General features: G+C 30.4%; 2 protein-coding genes across 2 annotated transcripts; both read right to left on the bottom strand.

Annotated features, from left to right (window-relative positions):
- Positions 1-3,415: 3,415 nt before the first annotated feature.
- Positions 3,416-4,300, bottom strand: LOC105644054 (kunitz type trypsin inhibitor 104). The gene has a single exon (XM_012229294.4). The coding sequence runs from the start codon at positions 4,224-4,226 to the stop codon at positions 3,642-3,644; it is 585 nt and encodes a 194-aa protein (XP_012084684.1). The 5' UTR covers positions 4,227-4,300; the 3' UTR covers positions 3,416-3,641.
- A 407-nt stretch (positions 4,301-4,707) lies between these two features.
- LOC105644053 (subtilisin-like protease SBT4.15) lies at positions 4,708-9,357 on the bottom strand. Its single transcript, XM_089720051.1, has 11 exons — positions 9,220-9,357; positions 8,599-8,687; positions 8,238-8,335; positions 7,987-8,133; positions 7,635-7,740; positions 7,025-7,547; positions 6,741-6,841; positions 6,410-6,637; positions 5,948-6,056; positions 5,507-5,720; positions 4,708-5,403 (listed from the first exon to the last, which is right to left on the bottom strand). The coding sequence occupies exons 1-11, from the start codon at positions 9,307-9,309 to the stop codon at positions 4,859-4,861; spliced, it is 2,250 nt and encodes a 749-aa protein (XP_089576177.1). The 5' UTR covers positions 9,310-9,357; the 3' UTR covers positions 4,708-4,858.
- Between the last annotated feature and the right edge of the window lie 5,528 nt (positions 9,358-14,885).

The raw sequence follows: 14,885 nt of genomic DNA, 5'->3' as shown, positions 1-14,885 counted from the left end.
TAAGTCTAAGTAAATCCATATCACTTATTTTTACATCATGGGTTCTTATCTCTTACCCATTTAACCTCTACTCTTTTCATTTCTAATAAATAATTTAAAACTATTTTCACTCTTATAGTTTTTTTTTAATACTATTACTTAGTATTAAACTTTTAACTATTTAAATTAATAAACTAATTGTATTTTAGTAATTATATTAATTAAGCTTTAATAGCAAAACTAAATAAAGAAAAATTAATAAAAAAAAGCATAAATAAGAAAAATTAAAGAAAAAAAGAGAAGAAGAAGAAGAAGAAGAAAGAAACAAAGGAAGAAAAAAAAAGGGAAAAAAAAAGTATAGTAGAAGAAGAAGAAAGAAAGAAAGAAAGAAGGAAAGAAAGAAGAAAAAAAGGAAAAAGAAGGAAGAAAAAAAGGAAAAAGAAGGAAAAAAAAAAAGTATAGTAGAAGAAGAAGAAAGAAAGAAAGAAAGAAGGAAAGAAAGAAGAAAAAAAAGGAAAAAGGAAGTAGAGTAGTAGAGGAAAAGAAAGAAGAAGAAGAAGAAAAAGAAGAAGAAGAAGAAGAAGAAGAGGAAGAAGTAGAAAGAAAGAAAGAAAGAAAGAAAAGAAAAGGAAAATTTTAAAATATATTAAAAATTTATCGCCAATTTGTCAATATTTTGTTAGTAATTTGTCACTAATTTGATGGTAAAATTTTAAAATATGCGCGTATCTATACCACGATTTGTACCTACAAAATTCACATTTCACGCTAAATTTTGTCGCTAATGTGCCATTAATTTGTCAAAAAATTAGGCACTAATATTAGACGCCCTTATTAGCGATAAAATTCAATTTTGTCAATAAATTTTATTGGTAATTTGATGGTAATTTGTCACTAATATTAAATAATACTTTTTATTTTAAAATTAAATTTTATCATTAATTTATCGCTAAATACTAACAAAAACCTTTTGTTGGAAAATTCTAATTTTCTTGTAGTGAAGCCTGTGGCGTGTTTCTTGCATGACTTGCATGGAAATTATTTGAGGCCTACCTTATCAAGTTCAAATCTTATTTGGTCACTTAAGACTTTTAATTAGGAAGAGATGCAAGACTAAATATGTTTCCTATTAAGATTTTATTTCTTCCTTGCAAAGTTAGATGATTTTTCTAATTAGAGTCGAAAATATCCTAAGAAGTCTATATAAAGAGAGATCTCTACATCTAATTGTATATTATATTCTCTATTTGTTTCTCTCTTTATAAGACTTCAAGCAATCAAGTTGGAGACCACGATATGTAATTGAATTGAGTTAAAATAACTAATAATACATCAGAAGAGCTTATGAGTTATTTAAGGATTATTTCTTCTACCTTGAACAATTAAATTAATTATCAAACTAATAAAATAAATTAGATATAATTAACTGAAGTTAAATTTCCTAGTAGCTTTTATCTCTTGAATTTTCTCCACAACTACTTGTTTGATCTCTTTTAAGTTTAATCTTTTATTTTTATTTCTTTTATTTTAATTCCTTAAATAAATTCTCTTAATTGGTTGTTTAAATAATAGTAGGTTAAAATACTTTCGGTGCTTGATATATAATTCTCGGGGGAACAATATCTTTTTTTTATCATCAAAAATAATTTTTATTAAATTATATTGTCCAGGAAAAATTTATTTTATCCAAATACTATCCCAAGTCATTAGGCCTCTCATTTACACGCAACCTAACCTAGATAACTTAAGTAAAAAAAATCTAGTCAAAATATCATATACACCAAACCGGAATACATCAGAAACTATCCAAAACTCTTAACACAGCTAAAAACTAAATTGTCATAATAATATAAAAAAAAAAAAGAAAAAATACAAAACTAGATGTAGGTATAGCCCACCTACTGCAAATTGTTTTCACAACCAATCATATTAAGAAATTGCAGTCCAAAAGATTTACATATTGTTCTTTTCATCATTATAACCAAACAAGAAAATATTAATGAATTTCAACTCCCTTTTTAGTCAATGAATCTACAAAATGATTCTGTTTTCTACATATATGTAAGAATTGAACAGAACATAAAGATCCAGATATGCTATCAAATCTATTAAATAATAATCTCCACCTCCAAGATATTTTTTTTTAATTTAAAACCCAAGACACAATAGATTTTGAATCAGATTCAATAATTCATGGTGAGAGTTTGAACTGAGATTGAGAAAATAATTCTATAGCCCTGAAAATTGCTCTTAGTCCAGCTTCATTAGAATCAATAATACTAGCTGATTGAAAAAATAGACTCTTTACTTTACCTTTATTGTTCCGTAGCACACCTTACCACACTTTTATTGTTACGATTTTGTGCACTTACGAATTTGCCTGTCAACCTTCGCACTCCAGTTATTAGTTTTATAAATAACACTCGTACTCTCCAAGTTAAATTCTAATGGATAAGAAAGATATTTCTCATTTTCATTTAGGGATCAATCATAATTCTGAAAACTGAAGCGAATTGGCCGATTCAATCGGTTAACCAAGAATCAGATTGTGGTCCGGTCTGAATTGGATAGTGAAATCGGGAGGTTAAAATATCAGAGAGAACCATTGAGAACTAGACAAAAACCAGTGAACCGGACTATCATTTTATTATGGTTCGATTCAAAAAAAAATTAAAAAAAAAAAAGAGAAAATATGAGGAACTTAGATATAATTGCAAAAAGCTTGCTTAATTATGGATCGGAAGTCTTTAGTCAGACTTTTAAGAATCCGATTTAGTGAACGTCTACATCCACCGATTCAGTGACCAATTAATCTGGTTCTCAGAACATTGGAATTAACCATGTTATAAATTATTTTTATTAAAAATGTAAATGATTATGTTTTTCTTTAAATTCAACTCTTTTATTACTTTGTTTTGTATTTTAAAGAGTTATGATTTAGGAATTTTGCATATTCAAAAATTTCCTTGTATGTCAAATTTCTTTTATTTCTTCTTGAAAATATCTCTATTCTTATTTAAACATTTCAAATTTAAATTTTTTCATTAATTTAAACTATGCTTTGATTTGAGAAGTTCGAGCTCCCTAAGCCATTATAAGTCTAGCGAAGGGATACGTTTACCATGTAACATCATTATATTCCGACCTATTTAGCCCCCCAATAAATAAATAAAAATATTTCAATTACTTAGGTTGATGTTGTATTATTGTGAAAATTATTTATTTATTAGAAAATAAATGTTATCAAGGCATCTATAAAAATAAACTATTCATCATTGAAAGTAAATTGTTTTGGTAGCAAAGAAACAAAATATTGAAGTTAAAATACCTATCAGGCTCAAACTAGCAACTCAAAGGTGCATAGCAATTTCAAATCGTAGCTACATGTTAGCTTTCTAGGCAAAGTTTTATTACTACTAATTCAACAATATATATATATATATATATATATTCTAAAATTTATTAAATACATGTATTTTTTTTTTCATATATATGACAAATAAAAAGAAGGTTTACAAATTACATATAGCTAGAGTACAATTAATTAACACAACTAATTCATCATGCAAGATTTCCATATCATGCCTTTTATTTTCTATTACAATATTTATAATTCAATTGCCAAACCTTCACGTTCCTTTGACATTTACAGGTAGAATTAATTAATTAACCCGTTCAAATAGGAAAGGAAATGCAGGACCATCCAATACCAACAATCTCTTATCATTCTCAATAAAAATACCAGCAGACCCACATCTTGGCTTGCAATTAGGGCAAGATTCAGTTGGGCAATATACAAAATTATAATCACCTCCTCCATTATTTTCGATCTTAAAATAATCTGGCTGTCCTGCAGTCAAAATAAATCGTCTTCCGATTTCTGGTTCCTCATCTCCAACTCTCCAAGCAGTAGATTGAATACAAATAGTAAATGCTTGAAATGTAACGGTCAAGTCCCTAGACTCTCTGATTATTGTCTCTCCGTCTGCGTAGGGCTTGAATTTAACCGGAAGACGCTCCGTTATGTTGGCAGTAATCGGATCTTGACCAACGTACAATGGGCATGAGTTGTTGCGATCAATTAGGGTTAAAGCACCAGCAACATCGGTAATTCCAGGCAATATGTAGTATTCCACGTCAGTTTGGACAGGCTGCCCGTTGGTGTCTAGCACCGCAGGCTGAGCGATTATGCCTATAGCCATGGAAATCAGCCATATGGTGAAGAAATCAATTGGAACTGATTTCATAGTGTTTGAATGCTAAGAAAACAAGAATTCTGAATGTTAAATTTTGGTATAAGTTGCTATTTTCATTTGTTGCATAGGCTTGGTATTTATACAAGTACCAAATGTATGTGAACGGTCTAATTAATGAGGATTTTTCTATTAGTCATTATCTAATTGATGATTGCTTGTACCATAAGTAATTAATTGTCCTAATTTTTGAAACCCTTGACGATTAAAAGTCATAATGTAAAAAAAAAAAAAAAAAAAGAAGCTGGAATACAGGTATGAGAACAAGTTTTCAAAGTTTAATTAATTTTTTATTTATATTTTTATGGATAAGAATATAAGACTAGATAATTTACTTCTTCACCTTAAGCAAGTTATCAAGACTTCCTGATTCACGTCTGAGGTGAAATTTGTAGGTCATTATTGGAAATGATGTATGAAAAAAAAAAAAAAAAAAAAAACAAAGAAATAAAATATAAAAGGAAAGAGAGAAGAGTGGATAAGAGATCATGTTAATTGATGTTATTGAATCAAAGTTCTGAGTGCTAATTGAAGAAGACAAAATCTTGGAACCTAATTATGAAGTCAGAAACTAATTGAGCCTCCTATAACAATGACTAGAAAAAACAAAATCAACTAAAAAAAATCTAAGACGATGGTCTATATATAACGATAGGACTCCTCACACTATGTCTGGTATCATTCCACTCAAGCAAAGCTGATAAGGTCTGTATCCCATTACGCATCACACCACCCTTAACTATAACCATAAAATTTTGCTTTTGATGCCGTTTTGTAAATGTTAAAGTTTCTGGAACAACTTTGACTGAGAGTCCCTTTTCAGCAGTCACAATTGCTTTATACACTGAACTTCCATACGCGACATTAGTCACCGTTCTGTAGAACACTGCAGAAATACTGGAGTTGACAGATTCTAGTTGTTTGTGCATTGAAGGGTAGTTGAGGCCATCTGTGCCTTGTGCTGGTCTGAAGTTGGTGCAATTATACCTTCTCTTGCCACCAATTAGTATACCGATCGTTGTGCTGTTATAACCTTCCTTGCATAGGAAACTAAGGTAGGAACTCATTGAAATATCATATATAAGGCCAGGATGTACTGCACTTCGTGGGTTTATTTGGCCTGAGCCAGAACTTAAATCTGTGTCTTTATCTCTGATCGTTAGAGGTGTGGCTGAATCAATGAGAATCATATATTAATTAATAATTATCATGTATTTTTAAAAACCTTCAATTGGATTTCATAAATTTGAATCAAGGGTTTAAAAAAGTGTCACCAGTAGTCATTAAGGCGGACTTGATAGCCGCCGGAGACCAGTCAGGGTGAAAGGTCTTGACGTAAACAGCAGCTGCAGAAGCATGAGGACAAGCCATAGATGTTCCTGTCATAATGTTGAATGGGGCATGTCGATTGTCGATTGTTTCTCCTGTTACTGATGTCAATTTAGAGCTAGCAGCTAAAATGTCTACTCCTGGTGCAACAAGATCAGGCTGTCCAATGGAAATTTTTGGTCAGATATATTTTCAATGAGAAATTTATGTTAGAAACTGTTTGTGAGGCCTATGAAACACATCCAAACTTACATTTTCTTTAAAGCTTTTTGGACCATCCAAACACTACTTAAAATGTGAGGTTAAGAAATTTTCTTTGGGGAAGCTCATAATCAGTATTTAATATTGTAAAGATGAAATATTAATTAAAAAAAAGTTAGACTAACCTTGAGGATGTTGAGGTTAAGTACTTGAGGTCCTCTACCAGAAAAAGTTGCCAAAGCAGGAGCTCTAGCTTTGACAGTTCTTGTCTTGTATATCATAGCTTGAGGATTCCTACAAAAAATTAATCCATTCCAAACTTAGATTTTAATGAATGCAAATAAAACATGTATAGGGCTGAGCATAACATGGATAAATCAAATAAAGCAAAATGAATAAATTGGTTCAGTTTGGTTCTAAAATATTCAGTATGATTTTGAGTTTACATATATTAAAAAAAATCATAAAATTTTAAAAATCCAAATGATTTAATCATAAAATTAAGTCAGAATCCGTTAGAATATCGATTTAATTCAATTTGATTCAGAATTTAGTTTACTTTGGTTTTTCATATGAAAAAAATTAAATTTATTTCGGTTGAAAATGATTAGTGATATATATGAAAGAAAAGATAAAAAGAAACATACTTAGTTGTGTTAATATATAGATCTATGTCGTGGCCTTTCTTGACATTGACAATGGTAGCTGCTACCAAACTCTTGTAAGTTCCACCTTCTTGTTTATCAATGGACATAATTATTCCAGCTCCTTTTAGCTCTTTAACGGTGTAATCTGGGTGATAACCCTCACGAAGAAGACAGTAAACAATTTTACCCTGTACTTTGTCCTTGCCTAGTGTCCCACTAGCACAAGCACTATCTCACGCCACCATTGTAAATAACATTAATATTAGGTACTGTAAATGAATTAGTTTTTTTTCTTTTTAAGAAAAAAATAATAATGATCATGGAATATTACCTAATATTTCCATAAAAACCCATAGTAACGTTAGTTGCATGGGCTCCATTGGTTAAAGGATACATTTTCTTTCTTGGTGAAAATGTGTTGATTGAAACTCCCTATCAACCAAAAATAAAAAACAATATAAATTTTTTTTTTTTCGAACAATAGTTATTTCAATACATGGTATATAAAATTCTTAATTATCCCATCCTTAAAAGAAATTAACAAGATTTGAACAAGAAGCAAATGATCAAAACAAGAATATAATAAACATTGTGATAATATAAATGGTAACTTACCTCAGCTTTCATGCCATTGCCAAGCTTAAATGGGGTCTTGAACTTCCTATCAATGGTAGAAGCAGCAACTGTCAAAATCCATGGTGCAACATTTATAACAGTAGAAGGTTCAGGCCCCCAATTCCCAGCTGAACAAGAAGTCAAAATTCCTCTTTTCATAGCATGAAATGATCCAATTGCAATTGGGTCCTCGAAATAATTTCTAATACGTTCTCCTCCAATTGAAACAGATATTATATCAACACCATCAGCAATAGCATCATCAAAAGCAGCTAATATGTCCATATCTGTGGAGCCACCTTCTTCTCCCCAAGAAACTTTGTACATGGCAATGCGCGCTGATGGGACGCCTCCACGTGCCGTCCCTTTTGCTATGCCGTATAAGCTTGCGCCTTGGACGGAATTTCCAGCAAGAATGGAGGAAGTGTGGGTTCCATGACCAGAATAATCAGCTGCACTTTGTTCTCCATCAGACCCAAAATCAATGTTGTGTAGGTTGTAGTACTTTGCTCCAATTACCTTGCTACCAAAATTAGATTACAAAATACTCACTATTAAAAATCAAAATTAAAACACTTGTAAAAAAGAAATATTAGAAAAAGATATATACTTGTTGCAGGCTGTGAAGTTGCCTCCAGTTACACATTTCCCCTTCCATCTGGCTGGAGCAGGCCCAAAACCTTTATCACTGAAGCTAGGAGAATCCACATCAATTCCTGCAAACTAATTATTTTAGCCTAACATAGCCATATAGGAAAAAAAGATGTATTTAAAAAGTTGAGGCAGTTTTTTTTTTTTTTTGTTTTTTTTAACCGGAGGTGTAATCCTCCTTGCGTCATAGAGGTTAAAAGTTTGGAGATCAAATTTGTGTTCTTACCCTTACAGGAATGGAGGTCATTATGCATAATTTCAGAAAATAAAAAAGAATAATCTCATCATGCATTAATATTATAACTTCTTACCACTATCCAACACTCCCACTATGATATTGCTCTCCATTCTGGCAATCCTCTTCACTGTTTGTGTCATTCCTAGAAAGTCCCATGATCTTGTTGTGTGAAGTTTGTTATTCTTAGTATTTTCAAATACCGACACTACACTGTCTTCCTCTGCATGTATATCCAAAATTACATAAGGCATATCCTCAAAAAAAAAAATAAGGCATTGCCAAATTTGGTATTTCACAATTTAAATTTTACACACACATATGTACCTAATAGTTTTTCCACTTCATGGGGTAGCAGGTTGGCCACAAATCCATTAAAGCTCTTCCCGTAGCTATGTATTTTGGATTCTTTAGCTATGGATTCACTAGAAAAAAGAAAAATATATATATATAGATGTACATATATATTAAAAATAAAAAATAAAAGAAAACATGTTGAAAAACTACATTCAATTCAAATGAACTATATTTTGTAAATTCTCAAGTTTGAAAATGGATTAGTTTATATGATTCAGTTCTTTTAATATAAAAACAAATGATCTTGAAGTAAATAAAATATCTAAACCGGCTTTTTTGTTGATGAAAATAAAAATAGAATGAAAAATGATAAAAGACTATGATTGTATACTCTCTAATTGTAGACAAAAGCAAGCTGTGGTGGTGATCAGCAACTGAAGTGCTAGCTTCTGGCATGTCTCCCATGTAGACGATGTATGACTGATTTTCATCACAAATTATCAGTTTTAGTGATTGTAATCAAAAGATAACTAATTATAAAATAAATGTAATGATTCTAAAAAATTGAAAGGAAAGTGGAAACGACTGCAGAATGTGGAACGCTAAGCATAATAATATGGTAAACCAGCCAAACCGAACCGAAATTTTCAATTTGATTTTTTGAAAAATTTAGTTCGGTTTTGGTTTTAGCAGAAGAAAGTCAAATGCTCAGTTCAAATGGAATCAATCAAATGCTCCCACTAACAACGTGGGTTAATTTTTTTTTTTTTTTTTCCCTTCTTCTTCGAAGAGGTTATTGTTTTTGAATAACAATGGCGGAACTTCTCAAGACTTCCCCTCTAAGCACCATAGACATGAGATTCAACTGACATTCCCAAGAATCTAAGGAAGGTGAATCTCACTTTTTTTTTTTTTTTTGAGTTAAGGATGAATGATACGAGGATTACTAATGATTGGTAAATAATAATTAATAATAACAAAGAAAGCAGCTTATGCATGGATTACAATGTACCTTTCTTTCACTGCCACTATAGACAAGAACCAGTGAAGACGCCAAGTAGAGAAGGAAGAGCAATTGTGTGAGGGTGTGTGCTATTTCCATTTTGTTTGTGTTGTTGGCTCAATCACTAACATGTGAAAAGAAGTGGTTTTAAATAGATGGAGAGAGGCAAAACAAAACTGAAGGCATTGATTATTCTGTTTTAAGACTAGCATTTGGTGGCTTGGTTTTTGGATCTTTGTGCGTAAAATGTGCCTCAAGAATAGAGTGAATAGGTAAAAAAGTAAAAATAAAAGTAAAAATGAAGGCATTGACACTATTCTGTTTTAAGACTGGGGTTTAGTGGCTTGGTTTATGGATCTTTATTGAATGAGTGTATCTAAGGGTGTGTTCATCGAGAGTTTGAACTATTCAAAACACTTTCTGTCTAAATTATTGTGTTCGGTAATTTGATATATAATAAATTTTTGTATTCAGTAACTTGATATGTAAAATAGTTTTCAAAGGTTCATGAAGTGTTTTCTAAAACGTTATGATTTGAGGAGGGGTTAAGAAACCATTATCAATTATTTACAATAAATAAATATTATAAAAAAAATCTATTATGTTTGCTAAAACTATTGTAAATCATATTTTTAAATTATATTTAAATTGTTCTATAAAGTAATTATTTAAATTAAAAAACACACGCATATGGATATACACGTATAAATAATATGTTACGTAGTTCAATGAATCGCAGCCATTTCATACCAATAAATCCTAAGTAATCCCACGTCATCCTAGTTACATCCATACAACCGCAATTAATTTGTAACATCATGGCACATTAACTATACACACAAATAAAAATGACAAGATAAAGTAAATGATAACAAAAATAAATGTGTCTTGTATATCGAAAATGCATAAACTGTATATGCACGCACGTACATATACATTCATGAAATGGAGGTTACATGATTGCAGGTAAATTTTATTGTATATTACATATGGCTAAGGATAGAAGTGGAATGGATATCTGCGAATTTTGAACAGTTTATATTCATATCGGTTTAGAATTTTACTATTCATATACATTTCGAATCAATTTAATTTGAACTTGTTTTTAGAATTTTACTACTTATATACCTATCTCAAAAAAGTACCCTTTAAATGGCTGACAGTATCTACAAATTTTAAATTATCCGAATATTAACTTATTCGAAATACTATTTTTACTAATGGGTACGAGTGTCTATGACCAAATCCATTTAATATAACCAGTAAATGACAGTGGATATCCAAAGACCTTTATACATGTACCTTACCTATATGCATTACGAATAGTAATATGACTATCCATACCCGTTTCAAATGCATATATAAATACCCATATCTTCATTAAACGGACCAAAATACGGCAGATACTCTAAAATACTTGTTCCGTCCATCCTTTAGTATAGCTCTTGGAGAAATCTTCTAATTAAATTACCTTTAGCTAGTTCCCAGAAATACATAAAAAAAAAAAAAAAACAAAATTACAGTAGATTGATTAGAATATATAACAAGCAAAACTAAGACTCACCTTAAAAGACACCGGAAAGCTATTGAAAAATTAACACTCTCCTAAATTAAGCCTGAATCAGCTCGAAAAATGTTGATAAAGAATACAGAAATTGCCCCATATGGCTCTAACAATCTCTACACATATATATATAATTTCCATCCTACTCATCTATCATCATCACAAATATATACTTCTTAAATGAATAATTCCAATTTAATAGCTGATTCAATCCATAATGATTGCTACTGTCTAATAGTAATTTACCAAGGATCTGGCCATATTTTAAGGATTAAAGTGTATTTTTTTCTTAGAATCTAATCAGGATGATAAGATTTCACTCATAATCCTCCGCCAAATTGGTAGTTGAGCCAAGACATCTATTTCTTTAAAATGACCATTTTCAATTTTTTCATTCTTATTTTCTCTAAATAACCCTAAGAATTTTGATGAGAATGGAGACCTAAATTTTTTTTTTTTTTTAATATCTAATAACTCGCGGAAAATTCTCTGCAACTCGCTATAGTAGAATATCTAAACCTCACTATTAAACATAGAAGACGCTGATAACAGTGAGTGGTGGGTAATGATGCAATTATTGGTTATGTGGCAAAAATCCCACATCGAGAAACTAGGATTAGAATAGGGAGTTGTTTGGCTATAAAAGGAGCTTAGCTCCTTAAGTTTTATTCATCCAAAACTTGTCTTTCAATACCTAGTGGGTTAGACAAGTTTCTCTCCTCTCTCAATTTGTATATTTCTTTAGTGAAATATAAATTTGGTAGTGTCCGAGGACGTAGGCAAAATTGGCCGAACCTCATTAAATTTTAGTGTTCTCTTTTATTTATTGCTTTTGTCTAATTAATTACTTCTAGGTAAATTCTGTCTAGGCAAGTGGATTTTAAGTGAGACCATTTGTGACTCCTCCACTTATTTGGAAATTTACTTAGTGTAGTTTGTAAGTACAGTAATTCACAAATTGTTTTTGGTGGAAAAAGCCCAATTTCCACAATAGCAATCCTATTGGGAAACAGTGAAGAAATACTACTCCCACAATAACTATGAGTCCTTAGGTAGCGGCAATAACCATAATTTTGTTGTCATTCTAAAATGACTTGTGCAAATGCTGACAAATCTGCAGTTGCTCGCTGTGATAATTCATCAGTCTCATCCTCCACCTCCTCCAATCGTGCTGCTTTATATAAAATTCGCGAACCAAAACTCTGCAGTTTAGCTTAAACAAATTCAAGGAAATCATCCTGAGGAAGAATAGGAAAGGCAAGACTAAGACTGATGGCAAGACAAAATGTATTATGCACAATCTAACCCGAGCATTTTAGCTCGAATGGTCATGGCAGATGCGGATTTTCATACAAAGATGAGAAAAATATTAAGGGAATATAAGGAATTGGGAGGCGATACGAGTGATTACGGGCTTATAGATTATCCATCATTATCAGCAGCCATTATAAGCATCGTATTCTGAAGAGAAAGTAAATAGATGAAGAATTAGTGTATTTCTCATATCATTCTCAGTCTGTACAAGTGTGCTATTTATATTTACAAGTGTGATGTATTTTCTTATTCTAGAGCCTACTGTATTGTATACTATCTTATGTAACAGAATTACAGCTGTACAATATGGGTTAGGGATTTGTTACATGGATCCAGGTATGGTGTATGGGTATAATATAAATACAAAAAGTTATGTTTTAGTTTTAGGTTTTCTGGTTTTGGTTAGAGTTGCAGCTTCTCGATTCTTCCTTCTTGCTTTGCCGTTGATGTTGGTCCTTAGATTGTTCATACTCGTTCATGTTCCCACCAAAATTCAAAATGCCAACATTTGATAAGTATGATGAGACGACTGATCCAAGAAGTCACATAACAAATTTCAGGATGATCATACACTTGCAAACAAACTTGAATGAATGGATATGTAGTGTTTATATGTAACCTCAAAAGATTGGCTCAAGAGTGGTATCATGCGCTAAAGACAAGATTGGTTGAGTCATTCACTCAGCTAGCCTCTTTACTCAAAGCAAGTTTTATTACTAGGATCCTAATGAAGAAGATCTCTAACCTTCTAGATTTGAAGAGAGAAGAGGGACAGTCGTTGTGGCAATGCATCGACAAGTTTCAAAAGCTGGTAATGCAAGTTGACAATCTTGGTCATGAAGTCGCAGTTAGCACAATGGAAAAAATTTTATAAGTATAATAAGTTGTTTGAATTACTTAACATCGATCCGTTCAACTTTTGCAAAACATATGATGGGAGCAAACAATTTTAAATAGGACGAAACCTAGAAAGCACAAAATGCTAATACAAAATGGTCTAAAGATAAGGAGGAGGTTTCAAAAAGTTTCTCACCAATACGACAGTCAAATCAACAATGTTTGTTCTTGGTTCCATACCGAAAAGGGGAAAGTTAAAGAGTAAACCAAGAAGAATTTACTTCTCTCAGTACCAGTCGAACAGAAGTACTAGTGTCGATCGTTAAACAAATCAATAGAATTATTTATATTATTTTAAATATAATTTTAAATAATAAAACTAAAATTAAAAAATATGATATTATATCTTTCCATTTAAACAACATATTTTTACAAAATATGTAAATCTCCATAATAACAGTTAACCCTTTAATTGATTTTGATGACAAAATTAACTTTTTTGAATTTTTTGTACCTCAATTGCTTTTTTAAAAACTTCTAGCATATGACATAAACAAATGAGTACCCTCCGCTATATGGAACGAGAGTATGGAGAAGAGAATGCTTAGATGTAAAAAAAAAAAAAAAAATGTTAAAAAAATTCATGTGTGTTGCCTCATAGTATTTTGGTGAATGGAATACAGAAAAAAACGTGCAAAGGAATTTTTCTATTACACAAATCGGAATTAAGGAATTTTAGTATTACAATAACAATGATTATAGTTTAAGCGCAACTTGTGAAAATAAGCCTAAAAGAAAAACACTTTTGGATGATAAATTCATGAGCTTATTATAAACTTACAAATCCTAGGATTTAAGTTTGAAACTAGAGTTGTTTGTGAATAATAAGAAAGTCGTATGCGATTAATTAATTGAATTAAACGTGAAGTTTATATTACGAAAGAAATAAGTAAGAAGTATAGTATTGAAAATATGCATAATCATGGTTTGGTTTTAAATTTGAATTTAACTTAAATCAAACTAGTTAAAATTGAAACCGGTCCGTGATCAATGATTAAAGGTTTTAAATCATAATTGAAACCGGACATTAAGGTTCGGTTGTATTTCATATATTTTAAAATTAACACCAACGGTTCTTGTTTAAAATCGTTAAAAAATAAAGATAAAAAAGAAAAAAAGAATTTTTAAGATTAATTTCAGTTTTCACTATTTAATGCAATAATTTTGTCATCACTTAAAATTTTTTAATATAAATATAACTTATAAATTTTAAGTGGAAAAAAATGAAAAAAAAAATTGGTTATTTTAAATGTTTTTAATTCAAATTTTTTACATTTTATAATATATATTTTTTACATACAGCTTGTACATTATTCATTTAACATTTAATTTTTTTTTAAACTCTCAAATATAATAAGAAGATATGTTTCTCCTTTAATTTTCTCCTTTGTTTTATTACACTTTTTCTAATAATGTTAGGAATTCCATATCGACTAAATAATAAATCCATAATTGTTACATAAGAGTGACAATCTAATTAGCTAATTTGTTAATACTAATCTTTTAACATTGATTAGCCTAAGTCTACATAAACCCATATCACTTATTTTCAGAACATGGGTTCTTATCTCTTGCCCATTTAACCTCTACTCTTTCCATTTCTAATAAATAATTTAAAACTAGTTTTACTCTTATAGTTTTTTTTTTTTTTAATACTATTACTTATGTTAAACTTTTAACTATTTATGCATGCTAGAAACTAAATAAGATTTAAAAAAACTTAAAAAAAAGTTATTTAATTTCAGTTTCAAATCAAAATCAAATCGAAACAGGTGGTTTTGAAATCTATAATCGTAGTTCAGTTTTGATTTCACCTTCTTTAGGACTAGAACCAGCTATTCTGGCACTGTGTTTCTGGCTGATTGATGAATGAACATTAAGTGCAGTAATGTGAATTACA

Source organism: Jatropha curcas, chromosome 4, assembly GCF_041381405.1.
Source record: "Jatropha curcas cultivar XTBG-Jc1 chromosome 4, XTBG_Jcur_1.0, whole genome shotgun sequence".
Classification (NCBI taxonomy): domain Eukaryota; kingdom Viridiplantae; phylum Streptophyta; class Magnoliopsida; order Malpighiales; family Euphorbiaceae; genus Jatropha; species Jatropha curcas.
This window is presented reverse-complemented; position numbering and strand designations above follow the sequence as displayed.

What these genes read in the sequence shown, in the direction of transcription:
- LOC105644054 (XM_012229294.4), bottom strand. Translation starts at nt 4,226, where the DNA reads ATGAAATCAGTTCCAATTGATTTCTTCACCATATGGCTGATTTCCATG.
- LOC105644053 (XM_089720051.1), bottom strand. Translation starts at nt 9,309, where the DNA reads ATGGAAATAGCACACACCCTCACACAATTGCTCTTCCTTCTCTACTTG. An exon ending in ATAGTGGCAGTGAAAGAAAG is followed by an intron (nt 8,688 to 9,219) that starts GTACATTGTAAT and finishes GATGAAAATCAG; the next exon opens with TCATACATCGTCTACATGGG. An exon ending in AGTGGGAGTGTTGGATAGTG is followed by an intron (nt 7,741 to 7,986) that starts GTAAGAAGTTAT and finishes ATTAGTTTGCAG; the next exon opens with GAATTGATGTGGATTCTCCT.